Source organism: Pagrus pagrus (genome assembly GCF_965226575.1).
Source record: "Pagrus pagrus genome assembly, chromosome: 20".
Lineage (NCBI taxonomy): Eukaryota > Metazoa > Chordata > Actinopteri > Spariformes > Sparidae > Pagrus > Pagrus pagrus.
In genome coordinates this window covers 11,420,174-11,440,085 of record NC_140207.1, presented here as the reverse complement: position 1 = coordinate 11,440,085, position 19,912 = coordinate 11,420,174, and the positions used below count along the sequence as shown (strand labels likewise).

General features: G+C 42.9%; 1 protein-coding gene across 2 annotated transcripts in view; it reads left to right on the top strand.

The window, feature by feature from the left end:
- The first annotated feature begins 399 nt into the window (after positions 1-399).
- The window catches only part of ctdspla (CTD (carboxy-terminal domain, RNA polymerase II, polypeptide A) small phosphatase-like a), a 34,542-nt gene continuing 15,029 nt past the window's right edge, over positions 400-19,912 (top strand). The window contains exon 1 of one of the 2 annotated variants that reach the window (XM_084340625.1): positions 400-1,030. In XM_084340625.1, the coding sequence (XP_084196751.1) occupies positions 955-1,030 (76 nt within the window). In that variant the 5' untranslated portion in view covers positions 400-954. The remainder of the gene's footprint in view (positions 1,031-19,912) is intronic. The other variant, XM_084340626.1, reaches the window with a different exon arrangement.

Sequence of the window (19,912 nt, the reverse complement as noted above, 5' to 3'; positions counted from 1 at the left end):
ATACAATTAGATTGTTTTAATTACAGAAAGTAGGCTGTGTCTCTTCCAGTATTATATTCCTGACATTGTACGGATGAAATTAGCCAAAGACAGAATTTTATCAGTTAATATAGAAAATCTACAAACATTTTTACACTTGTTTTCTTGAAGGTGGGTGGGGTTGTTGGACTCCTGACCTCTGTATTATTTCCAAAATCTTGCTGTCTGAAAACATCAACTTCCTACACATGTTTTGTACAAGTGGAACCATCTGGAAACATATCCTCAAGTAAATATGAAATTATTCTCTGTAGTGAGCCTTTTATAAAAGCGTCCCCCCTCATCATCACCACCAGCACCACCCCACCCCAACAACCAGTGAGCGGTGGGCGGACTGAGAGCTTCCCCAGCACTGGACTGAGGAGGATAATAGAAATGTTGAAGGCGTGTTGTTGTAGTTAAGCCTGCATGGCCCTGTGGCAGGAGGACGGTCGCCATCTCTGGGTAAACACTGTAACCGTATCACGCAGTTGATATTGTAGTGTGTGGACTGGAGCCGGAGCGTACAGTAGCAGCAGCAGCAGCAGCAGCAGGCGGGGTGACTGACTGACTGACTGACTGCTATGCTGCCTTGCAACAACCACAGCGGACACACACGACTTGAACGCAGGACTGACGCTTTGTTTGTCTCCCGCACATCGGACTGTCACCTCAGATGTTGTGGCCGCGTCTCCTCCTCCTCCTCCTCCTGCTTCTCGCTGACATTTCGCCCGTGATCGTGAAGGAGATCGGGACTGCATGCTCCGAATAAAATGGGATTTTAATGGTGCACACGGCGGACGCTGCTCTGTAGCCTGCGTGCACAGCCGGGGGGACTGACTGTAGTGCGCTTTGGTAATGTTTGCCAGGGAATAAAAAAAAAAAAACAAGAAAAAAAAAACGGTGTAGCCGAAGGTGCATTAACATCTCGTTTCCATGGACAACACGTCCATAATAACACAGGTTGCAAATCCGAAAGAGGAGGAGAGCATTTCTTCAAGTCAAGATAAAGGTAAGGCGCGCACACGCATGTTATTTGCATGTTTATTTTTGATTTTATTTATTTATTTTATCATTTCTGATGGTGTTTTATTTGCGTTGCTCGGCTGTGTTGTGCACGCAGAGAGGATTCTGGGCTGCAACAGCAAAAGCCTGAGAGAGAGAGAGAGAGAGAGAGAGAGAGTATCGACGGAAAACCTCCATTGTTTAGCTGAAGCAGAGGAGCATTAAGAGCCAGAGCTCTCAGCCAGCCTGTCAATATACAGTATTTAACACCAGCAGTGCGCTGGAACTTATTTATGTATTATTAAAAACAGCAGCTCATTTTTAAATTTCATGTTCTGTAATGTAAAAATGGTGATTTAAACATAAAAGAAAAAAAATCTGTGTGGAGCGAGCTGGGTTTACTACGGGGGGCGGGTACTCTAATCCTTTCCTCCTGCACTGGCGACATCCCTGAATGCATCACTGACACTGTAAAATGCCTGGTGTGTACTCACAATAACAAGTAGCACCAATGATCAGGGGGCAGAAACAACAGGGGGAGAAAAAGCACCATTTCAAAACAGCTTTTAAAGGTGCTGCATGTAGTTTTTGGGAATATATTTTATTCAGAATTAAAAAATCTGAATTGATTGATCTTCATGCTCAAACAAACTGGTATGAACTGAGTAAACAAACTGACCTTAAAGGGCAACGCAATTTCATACTGTTTTACTTTACTAATATGTGGCGGACCCTGCCACCTTTCTAGCTTCAAACGGTGTTCTTTGGACCTTATTTTCCTCTGAGCACAGCTTGTTTATTCACTTATGGAAAAAATATATATCTCTGAGTTTGTGTTATTACCTCATTTATATTGGAAACATTGGACATTCCTCCCCAAAACTACACAGTGCCCCCTTAAACAAACTAAATAAACAAACAGACCTTAAATGACAACACATTTTGGCGGACCCTGCCACCCTTCTAGCTTCTCTGAGGAAGGCTTATTTATTCAGTTATAGAAATATCAAATCAATATTGTAAATATGACCTTTTTTTCTGAGTTTTTGAATTTCTTTTCCAAAACTACATAGAGCACCTTTAAGTTGGATCATTTATAAGGGTTCACCTTGTAAAACCACCTCATTGTCGCTTTATAACTGTGAAAAGAAAACATGTATTGTCTTCACTCCCTTGATGATAATAAAATTATCATTATATAACCAACAGCGCATGTTTATACTATCAAAAGCAGCCACTTCCAGATGTGTAAGAGTGCCTGAAAACAACAGTCCAACAGCTGCACTACAGATTACAGTAGAGGCTGAACGAAAACACATTTCCTCTCTTGTTGTTTTGCACAAGAGTCGCCACTTCGCCATGTGCCGACGACATCAACTACAAATCCCCCCTCGTGAGTCAGGACCTTTTCAGTTTTCATTAACTTTTTTTCCAGAGAGGGTTTTTTTTTTTCTTCACCAGTCCGTGCAAGCTGGTGACAATTTTTTTGATTCTGACATGCGTTCCCATCGCGTGAAGAAAATGAGGCCACGGTAGATCACAGCGGGAGGTCGTGGTTGTTTGCAGCTCCAGCACCCATCCCGCTGAGCCGCGGGGTGCCTGGAGGCCGGAGGGACCACGACTTCCTGCTACACCCAGTGCTCTGTTGGAGAAAAGGTCACCTTCCTGCTGAGCAACACTGACATACATCAACTCTCTGACTCACTGACCTCCTGAAATGAAGACCTGGACTTGTTCGCTTTGACAAATACTTGGACGCAAATATAATCCAAGAGCAGAAGTGAGACTGATCTGCATTATCGAGGCAACCGGATCAATTATGGTTTACGTTCCACCGCACGTTGTTTCCTCATCAGCTTATTCTAATCTTGCGGTGCCGCCTTCATAATTAAAACCCATCATAAACAAATCAATGAAAACACCCACCGACTGCGAAAACACTCAGCGGGAAGGAGTCTCATCATCCGGGAAATTTTGTGCGATGAAATTAAAAACCGCCTTTTTTTTTAGCACATTCTGACGCACTCGCACAGAATTCCCACAAACTTCCTGCTCGTCTCGAACAGTAAATCCCAGATGACATGCCGAATCCGACAATTAATCTGGCAGGATAAAATCCAGGGTCAGGCGCTGACCAGAGAGGACACACACACACACACACACACACACACACACACACACACACACACACACGAACACATACACACACATAGTGAGGCTCCTCAAACGGCTCAACACACACACACACACACACACATACACATCACCAGGGAGCTTCCTGCCCTTCACTACTTCCTTTGTCAAAGCAGACAACAAACAGCACTTGTATTCCAGGACAGATACTCTCTGACCTGCTTGGGCTACACACACACACACACACACGCGCACACACGCACACACACTCTCGCATGCTGAATATTTCAGAGCACGGCCAGGCTATTTTCAGAGTCCTATCAGTTTCATTCCAAGTAAAGACGTAGTAACTCATTAGAGCCACATTTTTTTAGACATTTGGTCAGGTGGAGATTATATCTTTATGCATTATGGATTATGTTAAATGAGGTGAGGGTTGGAATCATAATGTGGGTGGTTTCTCTCTTCAGACGGAGCACATGTAGTGGTACGAGGCATTAACAAGCCTGTGTTGGCTGTTTGTTGTCTCATAATGTAGTTTTTTCTTAGATTAAACGTTGTACTCATTTAAAGCCAGACGCCAGCGTAGAAAAACCATAAGAGGCTGAGAAAAACAGCGTTTTCTTCTCTCCAAACCCAAGTGAGGCTTTTCATTTGGCAGCCGTTTACTTGTCAGGATCTGATGCAATGAAATGTAATGACTGGACTAACGTGCAGGGAGTCACGGGCCGGCCAGCCTCCATCTCACTCTACAAATCAGCGAGGCTCTGCTCCGATAACTTCACAGTCCGACAGGTATCAATGGACGAGCTGTTTACGTTAATCAGATTAGGTCAAAATCTGAGTTTAGCTCCTCACTGCTGCAGTGTGAGCGGTGACAGACGCCCAGAGCAGTTTAACAAGTGCTGAGTGTAACAGAGATTATTATATTAATAGTCTTTCTCGCTTGGAAACCTTTCTGTTCCGCTTTCACACACTGTTACACTTTCAACTGTCATCAAGAGAAACAGATTAGCGGTTTAGTTGCTTGAGTTCCTTGTTGACACCTAATTAATTTCAAAATAATTCACACGCAAACTGTTAAAAAACAGTTGGTAACAGCAGTGATACTGCCACACATTTGTAAGTTTTCCCAGCAAACTCAGACTGTAACATATTGCCAAAAGTACAAAAAGACATTTCTTTGCTCTTCACTAGATCACTCATCTTCATTAAGGAAGACATTAAAGGAAAGGTTCACCCAAAAATACAAATTAAGTCATTATCTACTGAAAAGTTGGATGAATTTTCTTGATCCACAAAACCTTTCTGGAGCTTCACAGCATTCTCTTAAGCAACTTAAGTAGATGGTGAGTTGTTTTCTCCTGGTGTAATCCAAGTAGCCGGAAACACCGAGCCCCCAAACTATATACACAATAATAGCTGCTAAGATAAAAGCGTTAGCGCGCACCCCGTGCATGAGTTCGACCGCATATCGAGGGTGTAAATGTTGTCTTTTCAGGGCTTCTGGAGACTTCGATTACGCCAGAAGAGCTGTATGGAGCCATTTTATGTTTTTTCTTTCAGTTGTTTCTTTACGTTTTACAACAACTCCCCATCAACGTCAGTTGTTTAGGAGATTGCTGATACTCTGATTTACTCCAGAAAAACTCCAGGTCCATCATTCGCTCTCTTTTAGCTCTGTTTTTGGTCCCCACCACCAATATCATACGTATCATACGTTTTGGTTTCATTCTGCATTTTCCCTGTTTCTTTCATCCTTAGTTTATTATTATTCTCCTTCTAAAGGAAGATGTGTGTTTGTCAGTGTTGCTTCTTTCATACTGATTAACCACTCTGTATAATTTACCCTGGAGTCCTTGGAAAAAAGTGTTTGATTTTTAAAAATCATTTACTGGAGTCAAACAACAAACACAAATTATAATATTTTTTGACGTGTGGTTTTCCTGACTGAGGCTGAGTAATAGGCACTCTCTCCGACAGAGACATAATGTCATTCTCCTGTCTCATTATTCCAGTGGCTGCACAAGACACTAAACAGAGCCTCTTATCCTTCAACCTCTGTGGTCAAGGTACTCTGTCTGTACACGGGAATGTTTTCTGACTGTGATACGATGTATAATTCCAGTAGAAGAGCAGCAGCAGATGTTGGGGATTTATGTATATTGATGCCACGTTAAAATGTCACGATTCCCTCTGTGGCTTGGTGGTTAGAAAATCTTTGCATTGCCAGGAAGAACATGAGAAGAGAATACTGAAGCTGTAATTATATATGAAAATCTGGAGAAAAGCCTGTGATTTCATGCACACTTGGCTTTTGAGGTTATTCCTGGAACGCTCCGCTGTACATTAATAAAGTGTTTATGATGTGTGGACCACACCTGCAGGGGTGTGTGCAGCACAGTCAGCGAGGGGAGCTACTGTGAGTTTTGGCTGCCCCGGACTCCCTGGCACCAAACTGCCACTCTGCTGTGTGCAGCGCTTTGCTGTCATGACCGGACTGGAGCGTAGGGTCGAGGACGGTTACAAGCTTTTACCTGGTTCATAGGCGGTGTTGATTTCTCAGATATATTTTGGGGATGCAGTCTGTCACTCTGAAGGCTCCCACCTCTCTTGAGAATCACGACAGCTCTGTACGTCAATATTCAGTGCACCATTTTGACTGAGAGAAAAGCTGAGCTCGGAAGCGCCGGTCCTTATTACAGATTTATGAGCCTTTTTCAGCCAATGCTGCTCAGAAAAGCTGATTATCTGCACCTCCAGGGAAGTTTGGGGATGTCAGACACATCTTCATTACTTTAGTCCAATACCATACTGGGCAGCTGATTGGGAAGAGTTGAACGTTTTTCTTCCAAGCCTAAGCTCCTTGACTGATAAGCTTGTTAACTGTATGTGCGGGATGAACACTTCCTGAAGTGGAAGTTGGGGGATTGTATTCATTTTTATGTCTATTTCATTAATTAGGTAACACAACAAGAAGAAATGTAATATTTTTATAGCTGCAAGTAGCAAACAGACGTATTGTAGAGGTAACTTTGTATTGTTGCTCTTTGTAAGCCTTGCATTGTAATTAACCACAAAGGACTCTGTAGCACTGAATTTCATTTTCTGTATGAGCTCATATACAAGTCGATAGCGGCTCCCCAGGTGTCGGTTTATGCGTCAATCTCCCATTAGCTCATGTTCATATCTCCCTGATTGTGTTGTTTTTGTGGCAGTAGTTCAATTTTTCAGGAAATACTTTGAAGTATTGTAAAAAGAAAAAGCCATGAAATCAACGGATATATCAGAGAGGCTGTTGTTGGTAAAAAATTCAGATCACTCTTTCCCAAAGACCAAGATGACAACCTCAAATGTCTTGTTTTGTCTGTATTCAGTTTTCTTTCAGAAAGAAGCAAAGAAATTTAAATAAGATTCATATTTTAGAATCTGGAATTAGAGAATATTTACAATTTCTTTCTCAAACTGCAATGTTTGTCAAAACAGTTGGCGATCTGTTGCGGCATTGTTTAGCTTAGCCAAAGACTTGAAGCAGGTTGAAAGCTAGCCTGGCTCTGGCCAAGGGTGTAAAAAGTCTATCGACCATCTCTGAAGCTCACTAAATAACATGTAGTGTTGTTTAACCTGTACAGAAACTCAAGTATATATAACAACTAACAGAGCTAGGCTAACTCTTCCCCCTTTTTTGTGTTTATGCTAAACTGAGCTAACCTTCTGCTTTGACACACTTCACTATTTCTTTGTTTAAACGAAATATATTTGGATAAGAATTACAAAATGAGACCTCAGCTGACTAAGTCAGGTCAATCTTTGTGTTGATTGATTGTGAAGAATCTAAATATCTTCAGATTACGCACAATTGGGATATCTGGAAGCTAGCTGAGTAGCCTACAGTAGCAGCCTCTGCGTCTCTTTTTTTCCTCAGTGGTGGACTTTGAACTTGACAACATAGCCTATTATAAAACATAGATTTTTCCAATTAAGTGATGTAATAGCTGTTTGTTTAATCCGTGCTTAAACTGAAGTGTAAAAACAGCCAACGGAGGAAAGCTAGCTGTTCCCCCTACTTTGTATTTATGCTAACCTGAGCTAGCCTTCTGCTCAGAGATGTCATATGAAACACAATACCGGAAGTATTTTTGAATAAAAATAATTAAATTAGACCTTGACGGACTATGTAAGGCCAATCTGCCTATCTTCAAAATAAAGGCTGCCCACAATTGGGATATCTGGGAGCCAGCCGGATAGCCCAGCAGCCCTGAAAGCTTCTTTTGGTCCTCAGTTCTGGACTTTGATCCTCACCAAACATTATAAAAACATAAATTTTTCTAATTAAGTGTTATAATGGCTGGCAGGTTGTTTTTTTTCCCAGAGCCTATGAGGGTTATCTCCTCTGACACTGAATGTATTAGGAAGCTTTATGTCAGATTCTCAGATCCGCTCACAATAGAAATTCAAGTTAAAAATCAGCAAAGTGGCCCTTAATTAGGATGCAGCCTGTAGATCTGTGGACTGTGAGACACAGAGAAGGAGATGCAATCGCACCGCAATCCATCCTCGGAGAGGCCACAGGGGAAAATAGTGTGGGTTGACTCTTTCTTCACTCCTACACTGGCTGGCTGACTGTGAATACTTAAACCTTCAGTCAGAATTCAGTTTTAACTGGAAAAAAGAGAAAAAACTTCAACACACATCAGCTCTGAAGTCCCTACACTGAGCTTCAACATCCTTTTACTTTTTTTTTTAATAAATCTTGTATTGTGGATATACTGCCAGTATATATAGATACCTTAGATCCACAGACACTGCTACAATCTGGACGTATGGGCCTGGGTCTGACCTGAGGACAGGTTGTTCAAAAGGCACCAGATTAGCTTCACCTTTACCTGAGTTCAGTTAACAGCATTATGTGGTGGACGATGCATTCACGTTACATTACTTTACATTGCGTTGGGTATGATACGATGTTAACGTCTTGAAGAGCCTGTTTTGGACAAAACAACATGGAGTGTGAAGCCAGGCTGCAATCACCCTCAGGGAATGTGCATGGATCTTGATGAAAAAAATCAGGTGTATTTAGGTGGCTGGTATCTATGAGTAAATATAATTTGATGCAGCTCAAAACAAAATCTGAATATAGTGGCTTAAAATATGTTTTGTTTGATATTTTATCATTATAAATTATATTAGACTGTTGGGCCTTGGCAGAGGTATACACTCTGAGACCCATTCTAGTTGTTATTGTCAGATTGAGAGACAGAAATGACATCCTGTGCGTTTACAGTCTGATTGTGTTTTAGGTTTTACTTCCTGCCAGCAAATCCCATTATAAACAGAAGTGCTGTCTTGCCAAAGCCAGCTTATTCCCCTGTCTTATATGTGTGTCTTTGCCATCAGCATCAACGAGGCACACTTCACCACAATAAACATCACTGTAGTTGATTTTGAGTCAACTCCGTGTACATTGTGACTCTCTGAAAATCGTCCCAAACTAGTGCACTGTTTACTTCTGTTTGTAGTGATGTTTACTCCAGTGCACAGCTGTTTAAGGATTTAACTTTGCCTTTATTAAATATTACTCAACGGGATTTGCGAGGAAGAAAAATGCAGAATATTGGTCGCCTTGTCCTTTGAAGAAGGAAGTATAATATTCAAGTTTGAGACTGAAACAGCATATTATACCTTAAAATTGTATTTGCATCAGTTACTTTTATTGTGTTTTTGCTCGAGTTAGTACGTGTTGGTCCTCAAAGTCACATGCGGACATGTTCCTGTTTCTGTTCCTCTTCATACCAGTTTCATTCCCGTGTTGATCACTGGTCAGTGCGTTTGAGGTGAAAGGTTTCATAGAAGATGCTTGTGTTGGTAATGGTTTGTGTCTGTACTGGGTTACTATAGAAACATGCACATTTTAATTGAGGTGATCACCTCATTACATCAGAACTCGACATCTCTCTGCCCTCGGTGGAGTATTTTGTGAGCCCGTTCGTTGGTTCTGCTGCACAGCCTGGTTTGGGTTTTTTTTTCTGGGCTCTCTTTTTATGTGTGTGTGCTTTGGACCATATGTTTGACGGCATTGTGGGGAAGTTTTATGTTTGAATGTTGTCTCAAGTGTAGCTCATATGCTGCGGTTGCTTGTTTTGGAGCGAACGCTGCTTCAAAATGTCCGCCGTGGGCTTTGAAGAGACTGTTACAGAAGGATTTCGAGTAAATTCTTTATAAAATGATATTCTGCACGGTCGGTTGTGATTGCTCTTTCATAATGAAGTTTGTATTGATTTGAGTGAGAAAATAGAGCAAGATAGCAGAAGAACTCCATTTGTCTAAGTGGCTGCACAGTCTTGTGTCCATTCTCAACTTTTGCCTTAATTGACTGCAGCTGTCAGCGACTACCAACTCGTCAAACTTCTCCTAATTGAGTTCAGAAGACAAACGACTGGCACTCTGGTTCTTCTGGTGCACGCTTGTCTTGTCGCTCTTCGATTCAAACGCGCAGCATTGTTGCGGGATTACATCACTCTGCCTTTCCTGTATATCTTGACACATCGGCATTCGATGTCTGCGAATGAGTGGAGACCATTATTAATGCTCCAAAAGCCGCAATCCCTTCGGAGCGGAAAAAAAAAAGGACTGCCTGCCACACGGCCGCAGCCGCCTGGTCGCTGCTGCTCTGAAGCCCGTTTCTGACGGGACTGTTGAGCATGGACTCGAACGCGCCGCGAGCTAGGATGAATCGAGCATCTGTTCAGGCAAACACGCGTTGTCAAAACAGATCAATACAGTCGGAGGAAGGTAGGGGTCAAGGAAGAAAGAGTGGAGGTGAAGGAGAAAGTGCTCACAGCAGCTGTGTGTCTCTTGGGTTGCAGGCAGGTACCCAGCCTGGCTCTGACAAGGCGATGGCCTTTCTGCATATTTTTGCCCTCCTCTGGCTGGCATTCATCATCAGTAATTGGCTATCTGAAAGGGAGATCATGTTTTGTACGTAATGATTTTCTGTCACCCTTCCTGAAGTGTGTGTCCTGCCAGTTTCAAGATGTTTGACAGAAGAGCATAAAAGGTTTATGCATTTTTAAATAGGGGTAAGCAAATACACAGGCTGTAAAAGACACATGAGGAATGTTTCGGCCTCTCCAGAGGTAAAAGGTGAATACTGTTTAACTGTGACTCTCAAGGGGCACTAAGTAGGACATGCTGTGTGTGGAAATGAAGACATGAACGCCTCTCAGAGAGCAGAGGCATGAGGAACTGTAGCAGCAATGCACAAGCAGGGCACACACATGCTCGCACCAACACACACACACACACACACACACACACACACACACACACACACACACACACACAAATACCTGACCTACTTGTTTACTTCCTTTCCATTCATAGCATGCAGCATTTTAATGAATCTGATTCACTGAAAAACACGCAATTTGTTAACGTTCATGCATAAGAACGACTTAAAGGGGCATTCCACCAATTTTACACATTACGGTTAGCGCGTACCGCTCAGCATGAGAAAACGGCTCTTTAATGTCTTCTGTGGCTCTGTGGAGTCTGAAGAAAATAACCCCGATGATGTCATTTTGATGACATCAGATCTTGAGTTAATTTTTTTTAAAGACATTTACCAGACGGAGACAGGGAGGGTGAGATATGTGAGAATGTAAATCTGAGTTTAAAACATTCAACAAATGAATCAACAGAATATGAACAAAGAACAGTTTTGATGGTATTTCCTCTAGACGTCTATAGTCTGATAGTATAGCCCCCTGTAGTTTCAGCTTAGACCAGGGTCAGGGTTTGTGTTTCCACATCACCTCTGGTTTGGCTGAAATAAATCCTCAATTCAGAGAAAGATGTGAAAATATTCTGACTCTACATGCTGTTTTTGCACCCTGCTAATGCAACAGTGAACACTATAAACAACTGCAGGCATCTACTTCATGTAACAGCGAGGCCAGCAGCAGAGTCGCAGCACCGAGTAGCAGGAGTCAAATTTGACTTGAAACATGATGAGAGTAAGGAAAGTTTACTGACAAGACGATGGCGGAGGATTTGTGGTTGAAGTGAAAAGCAAAAGCACCCATTTAACAATAATTTTTTATTTAAAGCCAATGCTAACGGGGAATCTGGTAACATTAATGAGGGAAAAGGAGTTGGTTACCTCACTGAGAAGTTGGAGGTGTGCAACTCGTGTTTCACCGGTTAAATGTTTTTAATGTGAAGGTGCAACAGTAGGAAATGTTTGGTTTGCATTAGCAGTAAAGGTACATTATCACAGCACTCAGTGAGCATCTTGTAGCTGGTGTACCGGGAATTACCGGTGTTGTCACAAGCTTATTAGTCTTGGGAACACCACGACAACCTTACTGGCCATGTTCAATGGGAGGCTGCTGAACCAGCTCCTAATAGTCTCAAGTCAGATTACAGGGCCACTAGCTTCACAGCTAACAGAGCCGACTTGCTAACGGCAGCTAGTCGCTACGACCAAAAATAGCTACAAGAAGGAGTAGGCTATAGTGAGCAGCGGTGGGCGGTTACTCTGATGATATGCTGACCCCTGTTTGTTAAGAGCAACCTTCGACAGGTGGCTAATGTTTACACATTGCACCCTTAAGGAAAAGATAATGGAGGATCCAGGGTTTTTTGGGCTTTGACCATTTGTTTTTTTTTATCTGTTCCCTAAATTTTATGGGAGATCAATACCAAATTGCTGGAGCACATCTTAAAATTCCACTCTAGCTGCTCACTGGATCAACTTTCTGGATCAATTTTACAGCTGCACGGGCACCATCTCTGGGGTCAGCAAGTGTACGAGCCTGGAGACAAGCCTTTAATTTCATCTGACATTAATTCTTTTAACGTGATTTTTTTTTTTTCAGCCAACAGACAGGCGAGGAGGATTTCCCATCAGTCACTGAGCCTCTGGCACCGAGCGCATAGTTGTGGATGAGAATATAAAAAAAGATATATAAATAATGAACTGCCGCAGCCCCAAACAACGTGGGCTGTGTTGCTGCCGGTTGCGTAACTCCGGCAGAATAGTCAGATCTCCCTCATTATTTCTCCCTGAGCTCTCAGTGGGTTAATTCCCCCGCGCTTGTCATCTCCTTCATTTCGAGAAGCAGCAGCAGCAGCAGCCCTCGTTCCCCGGGGGCTGCAGGCAGGCTGGCACCGCCACCACAGCGCCCACGCTGCTATACAGCTGAGGCAGGAAGGCAGGGGCAGACCCACCCACGTCTCTGTGTCAGGGTTCACGGAAGCACCGTGGAGAATTAGTACCTTGCACAACAGAGGGGTGCCAACCGAGCATTTTATGTAGAAATCTCAGCAAGGCCGCGTTTTCACGTATTCAAGCGAGTGAATGTCAGTTACATAAGGTCACGTAGGATGCATATGTGTATATAAATCCTCCTGGATAAGTAGGGAAATAAAACCAGAAGGGCAGCTGAGGGTCAGTGAGTGTGACTAAAGGCATCTGCTAGTACCGAGTGTACCTCCAAGCCAGTAATTTTCACCCGGGTCTCAGCTGTCTGTGCTGGGAAGTAAGGAGGCTTAGTGGGAGTTTATTTTATCATACTGTGCTATTATTGCCTTAATGGCCTCACACATAACCCACCAAGGGCCTGGACACAGTGAACACACACAGGCTGAACTGTCAGGCTCAGCTCAGTGAGCGCTACCTAACTCCACTCAGCTGTTTGGATTTACTTTGTGTGTATGTGTATGTGTGTGTGTGTGTGTTTAAGCAGACACATGTTCAAGTGTTTCGCAAAGCAGATGCTCTTTGGTGTAAATATTGTTTTGGAAGCCGATCTGTTGTAATTATCATCACCTCTCTTGGTTGGATTTTCTCTCTCTCTCTCTCTGTGGAAACGATCAATAATCTGTTTTTGATGAACGAGGACAGAACTCAGCGTATTTAAAACTCGGTGCTTCAACAATTACTTGACTAATCGATGAGTTGATAGACGGAGTGACAATAGAGTGACTCACTGTAGCGCAGTCGGTGTAAAGGGCTGGCTTCTTAGTTGTGCGCTCGAGTTAGATACCGAATGGCTGAACTGGCTCCTGATGTGTGTGAATGAAACAACGGAAGTCACTTTGAACAAAAACATCTGTGAAACATTACAACATTTGGTAGGAATGTAAACGCAGGGCTCCACACTCACCTTTCACATTGCAGGTGGACCATGTTCACCATCTTAGTTTAGCATGTCAGCATGCTAATTTTGCTTTTTAACACTGAACAGAGAGTGCAATGAAGCTGATGAAAATGCTAGATGAAAAGTAGGGACCACCAGTGTTTTTTATCTTCATCCTGAGGGCAACATGAAAGTCCAGGTTCAATGGCCGACCATTCAACAGTGGTGGACCTACAGACGGGCATTTCTATCCCCAAAGACATGCTGTGAGCTTTCAGCTAGGTGAGGATTTACTGCTGCTCTTGATTTCACTGTATGTAGTTGTAATTTGAATATCTTGTTTTTGTTTTGGACTGTAAATCAACCAGGACAAGACATTTTAAGAAGGATGGCTCATTTAAAAAATGAATTATTAATCTTGTCTTAGCTTTAGTGTAAATAAGATGAAAGCGTTTTCTTTCTTACGTCATCCCATTCAGAGATATAGTGTGTTACCGCAGGGAGTCCTTCCACACCGTTATATTGCTGACACAGTGCACAACAAGGACTTCCCTCTCACTGCTGTCTGTTGCTTTTAGTTATAGTCGCGTATAACAGCTTCTTCTTCAGGTGCTCACTCTGCCTCCGTGTGTTGTCAACTCAGGACGTTATGGATCCCAGGCTGCAGGCTAACAGTGGATAACCTGCAGGTCCATGTGTGTGTGTAGAGTCCCGTTCTTCTGTCTGGCTGCAGACGAATAAGTATTTTATCTCACATGGTGTTATATAAGCCCTGGACAGCTGGTCCAACTTTTAATGCAAACGCCCCGCACTCAAACTCTCCGTGAAAGGAGGAGGAAGAATAATCTGTGATATCATGCCTGAGGCCATGAGAGTTTTAGCATGTCATTTTTGGCCGTTGGTGTCTCCTTGCCATGATGTCAAGTTCTCACTGTGTCGTGTTTTTTAGTTATACAGTAGCTTTGTATAGCAGAGATAGCGTGGAAATCACTCTGGCTCCTGGCTGTTTTATTTTAGTGTATGTTAAGTACCCGGCTGCGCCATTTAAAACCGGCCTGTTTTCCATCTGAATTATTTAAGCTACTCCTTCACAAGGGCCGTTCTCACATTTTACCTTCATGCCCCCCCAGGTACTGTACACTTTACCTGCCTGGCTGGGCAACTAACTGCTGCCGGAGAGGAGTTCAAGGTCTGTCACAGGCACTACTAATATGTACCAGGATGATTTCAATTTCATACAACTTCTGTCTTATGTTTGTGGTTTTTTGCAGTTAAGTAGGGCTGATGATTATTTTCACAAATAATTCGATCAATCCTTTAGTTTAGAACGGGCCTATTCAGCTACCTTTTTAGAAGAACAAATAAACTAAACTCGTTGTGATTGGGAAATGGAAATTATATGTTTGACCCATGACCGTAAAGGGCTTCCATATTTTTGCGCTTATTGACGGACATAACTAATGAATGGGCTAATTAGCCTACAAACAAAATGAGCAAAAGGCCGTAATGAGGAAAAAAGGTCATCAGTGTTTCTTAAAGCCCAAAGTGATGTCTTTAAATGCTTTTTCTTGTCAAACAAACAGCGCAAAACCCCCAAACTCCTACTGTACTACCGCAAACAGCAGAGAAAAGCTGCAAATCCTTTGTTGAACCAGCAAATATTTGACAATTTACTTGAAAGACACCCAAAACTATCAAAATAGATGGTGATTATGTGCGAGCTGCTATTTTTTCATTGTCCCTATGCTAGCGTTAGCTGTTGTCAGTCAGTAAATACTTCCTTATCGTCGGCTGGGTGCTTGTGAATCAACATTGTCTCATTTTCTTGTTCTTCATGTGTTCAATACAGAAGAATTGACACGTGGATGATGTTCGGAGGACTGAGGGAGATGTTAGCGAACAGTCCGACCAGTTAGCCTCTCCCAGAAGAGAAGAAAGATGACTCCCAGTAAAAGTTACTTTTAAAAGTTAAAAGTCGTCTAATACACACAATGCTAGCTAGCTGCCGTTAGCTTCTCTGGAGTGCCGCCTCAGTTACTTCCAGTCAGCCAGGCTAAGCTAACGTTGACATGACGTGATGGCTTTGAGCTGAAACACAACAGAGAGCTTGACTTCTGTTTATTTTTTAATCTTGCCACTACCCTGCACACGTTATAACGTTAAAGTATTTTTTTAAGTTCACGCTAAGCTAACGTTAGCTGTTGATGGTAGCAGTAAATACTTTCTTAAAGGTTCTTGTGAAACAACATTGTCTCATTTCCTTGTTCTACGTGTTTGATACTGAAGAATTGCTGTGAGGCTGTGGAGGATCTTAAGTTGTTTAAAGGCTTTTTTGGCAAACGTAAAGAAACAAATGGCTTTTTCTGTTTGGTATTCAGTAATTATTTTTCTTCAATGAGTCTGTTGAGCTTTGGGAACGCTCAGACATTGCTGAAAAGAAGTTTGACCGGGCAAGAGATGAATTGAAGGATAATTTTGTGGTAGTTTGCCTCATGTACTTTCTGTATTTGTGCGTGCATACAGAGATTATTAAACTCTGACCAAATAAAGTGGTTTAGGTCAAAAGTTTCCCACCATTTTTGCACAGCAGACCATTTTTATACTGATGATTTTGTTTCAGACCGGCCAACCTGGCGTGAGTGATGAGGAGAACTGCAGCACAAAGTTCAAGTTATTTATTGCAGAAACACCCTGCGATAGCCTGTAAAGTTATACGATTATTAATCGGCTTTTTCTGCCAAATCATATGATTTGGTTGTGAATGTTACGAGGTTCATGGCCCGGGGGGTTGGAACTTCTGGTTTAGTTAATCTGTCTAAACCGTTGCCGTGTTTAAAACCAGTGTGAACATTTTGTGTTTATTGCCCATTTATCCGACTTCATTGTAGCTATGTTGTTATCTTCCCAGATCTCAGCAATTAACGTGGTGAGCACAATGTTCATAACTAATAGAAATAACAGCCAAAAGAATAAAAATGAGACCCAAGTTGTAATAAACCTGAATTAACCTTTAATTGCCTTTTTCGCTGGGGAGCATTTGGCTCAGGAGTGATGAATGTCCTGACATAAACCTTTGAGACTTCATCCCCTGTAAAGAAAAAAAAAACAGCAGCTAAACTTAAACCTCCAGTCACATTTTAAAAATGTGGCATGTTTTTGTTTTGGCTGCTCGCAGACTTTATGTGCTTTTAAAGCTACAGTAAAGGAGGCCACCTCGAAAGTATCGAGCTAAGCCGGGGATCATATTCCCTCTCAGAGCTTGGCATTATTCCACGCTGTGGGTCACGGGGTGATTATCTCTTCCTGTCAGGAATGCTGAGAATTTCCTGCGTTTTCTCCCTCTTCCGGCCTTGTTAGTGGTTGCGCCTGAACATGTGACAGAGAGCCTGGCTGGCTCTGATTGACTACTGAGCCTTCTACAGTATCTGTTACCTAACGTTCAGCAGAAGCATTGACACAGGCGCTGCCTTAAAGGGCTGCTCTCACATCAAGGGAATATGCTGATCGAATGAAGTGTATTCAGTGGGTAAATAATGTGCACCTGCTCCGAGGAGGCTCATACAGTATATCTCGCCCTGCTTTTGTTAGCTAAAACCACCTGGGTGCACCACCCTAGATTAAACCGAGGCGTATCCCTTCTTCTCTGGGTGCTTTTGTGTCTCATTTGACTGATTTTACCTTCTTGTTGTTCAGTTTGTGGTTACTTCACATGACGTCTCCCGTGTTCCCGATGACTAATGTTGCACTTTGACCTTCTGCTGTTATTCTCAGGCCTGACGACAGTGGCGTTACTATGCAGGGCGAGCTGACTCCAGTCGCATACCTGAGCAAGGACACTGAAAGCTAAAAAGTTTCTGTGTCAGTCCGTTTGTTGATCACAGTACACGTGGCCCTTTGCCTAAACATGTGAACATATGCCGTGTGCGTGGGTGTGTGTGTGTGTGTGTGTGTGTGTGTGTGTGTGTGCGCTCGGTATCCGGCAGCAGTCAACTCTCAGCTATGTTGTTTGTGTCAAAGGGAGAAAGGAAAGCTCTGTTTGTGTAGGGTGGTGGTGCAGGAGGGGGTGGAGTAAGAATCAGACCCAAGTATAGGCTGTCTCGCCACAGTAACTCTCCCCACCCATTCTACGCCCTTCTCTCCCCCGTCCAAGCTCCCTCTCCTTTCTCTCTCTCTCTCTCTCTCCCCCTCTCGTGCGCTCCCACCTGCTTTTTTTCGGGGGCGGTCGTTCGGGGCAGCCGACCAGGGCGGGAAAATGTAGACAGGCCTCAAAATGGAGGAAGAATGACATCAAAGTGTTTGAGGCCAACTTCGGGGAGAGTGAGCGAGGCCTCCGGGTCCCTCCGAGCTGGAAACTTACTGTGTTCAAGGGTCCAGCCGTTTACATTACAACACTTTCTCTTTGGTTTTGACTTCATGTTTCACGAGATTGCTGCCACTCCCAGTGAAGTGGATGAAGTTTGTTGATGAAGCATTTAAAGTGACATTTTAGAAATGAGCTGCAGCAATGTGACATTGTTTCTGGACAGTGTTGCAGTTACATTTTTAATGTCATGATTATTTATAAATCATTTACAAATCAATCAATCAATCAATAAAATTCTGAAATAGACACATCGTTTTTTCTAGAGCTAACGGTGGAAGCTAACGAGCTAAGGTTCGTGTAGTGACACGCAGGTCGCTGACAGTGTGACAGTGGCTACTTTAAATATCTTTTACTGCAATCTCTTTTTCAAAGTCAGCGCTGACTGTACGACGTTTGGACGCTGCTTGAACAGAGACGAAAGTTTTATCGAGCCAGCTGCCTTAACTTCAACCCAAGTCATAACATCGCGCCTGACAAGCAGCAAAAATTAGCGATGCAGGCGCTGTGAAGGGGTATCACAGTTCACGTTTTGTCTAACCTACAGTATAAAAACCAAAAATATTTACTTTACGGGAAGAAAGCTGCAAATCTTTAATTTGCTTGATGACTGGCGATTAATTTACTATTAGAATTACAGCTCATTGATTCACAGCCCCTCGCGCTGCAGGAGGATGAAGGCTCATAATTCAAATATAAAGCATTTGTAAATTATTTATTAACCATTAATAAAGCCACACGCCTCAGATTATAAAACCTCACAAAAGAAAATGGTGCCATTTATGCATCTGTGAGCACCACAAACAATATCGCCTCGATATAAAGACTTTCTCAACTGTGAGTGTGTGTGTCTGTGTAATAGGTGACATGGGGTTAATGCTTTCAGCCTGTGGTGCTTTTCTTTTTTTCTAATTAGATGAATTCCTATCATGCTTCAACAATTAACAGCAAACATTCAGGTTTGCTCAGCATGTCCGCAGACGGAGAGAAATATACTCGTCAGAGCACTGTTATCAGTTTTTCATACCAGCACTGAGTACATCAAGTCTACGTGGGCAGAACATATCCTTCCATCACCACGCAGGTTATAGCAACACAGCATGTTGCCTTCCTGTTCCCACCGTATAGCCGTGTTTGTTTACCGAAGTGTTGCTGCTCGGGAACTTCTATCGGGGAAGAGGAAGATCCACAGCGAGCTTCGGACTACAAAGGCGGAGAGAACAAAGAAGACGAACTGCCCGCAGCCTGTCAGATCCAGTCGGAGCAACCCGAGGATAGTTCCAGGCATCAATCTGAAGCCTCTCAGCGCAGGAGCGGGCTGCAAACAGCCTCAGCATGCATGGCTAACTGGGCTGCCTGTGTCACACGGCTGTATGAACACGTTAACAAGACAGCAGCAAACAGGGACACTATGTGATGGCTGCTCCGAGGCACCAAAATGATGATTCTGAAGTCGGCCCGTGGACACTTCAAAGTCCTGCACAGATTTCGGATTTTCCATGCCTGAAAATTACCTTTAAAGCAATTAAGCTGGCAGAATTTCTACCTTCGGAGGACCTCGGGATAATTGCAATGTCAGATTTCAGCCTTTGTGCCGGTCCTGCCCAAATTTCTATTTTTATCCACTCGTCCTCACAGACAGAAAATATAAAAATCATAATCCGCGATGGAGCATTAATCGAGGCCTACAGACCACTGGAGTCTGCTCGTTTCTCCTCTGTCAGTGTGAAAGTAGGCCATTGGCTTCAGAGACAGTGAAGGAGGGATGATGTAACCAGGGACCTATATGTGTATGTTGTTTTCTCCCTGGAGCTCTGCAGCACTCGGCCACTGATCAGCCCATCTCGCCAAGCATATGAATCTAGTTTTCATTACAGTCAAATAAAGTCAAATAATAGAAATGGTTGAAGATGGCTGATTAAAATATAGACTCTACTTTGCGTAGACGGTGGTTTTCAGGGTCTTTTTAATGTGAAATTCTTAGATTTTCCTTCTGTTCCTGCCACATATCTCATATTTGATATGAATACGTCTATCTCGTGCTCTCTTTATTTCTTGATGTTAATTAAGTGGACTACCTTCCCAGAGGGCACTCTGATGATGGCTATTTTTGTCCCCGTGCTCCCTATTGCATGAACCGATGCCTCACTGTGTTGTACAACATACATCTCAGCGACTTTTGTCACGATAATGCGATGATTCATGTGGGACACAGTCTGTCTGCAACTCTGAGCATCAACTTCTGCCTTTTTTC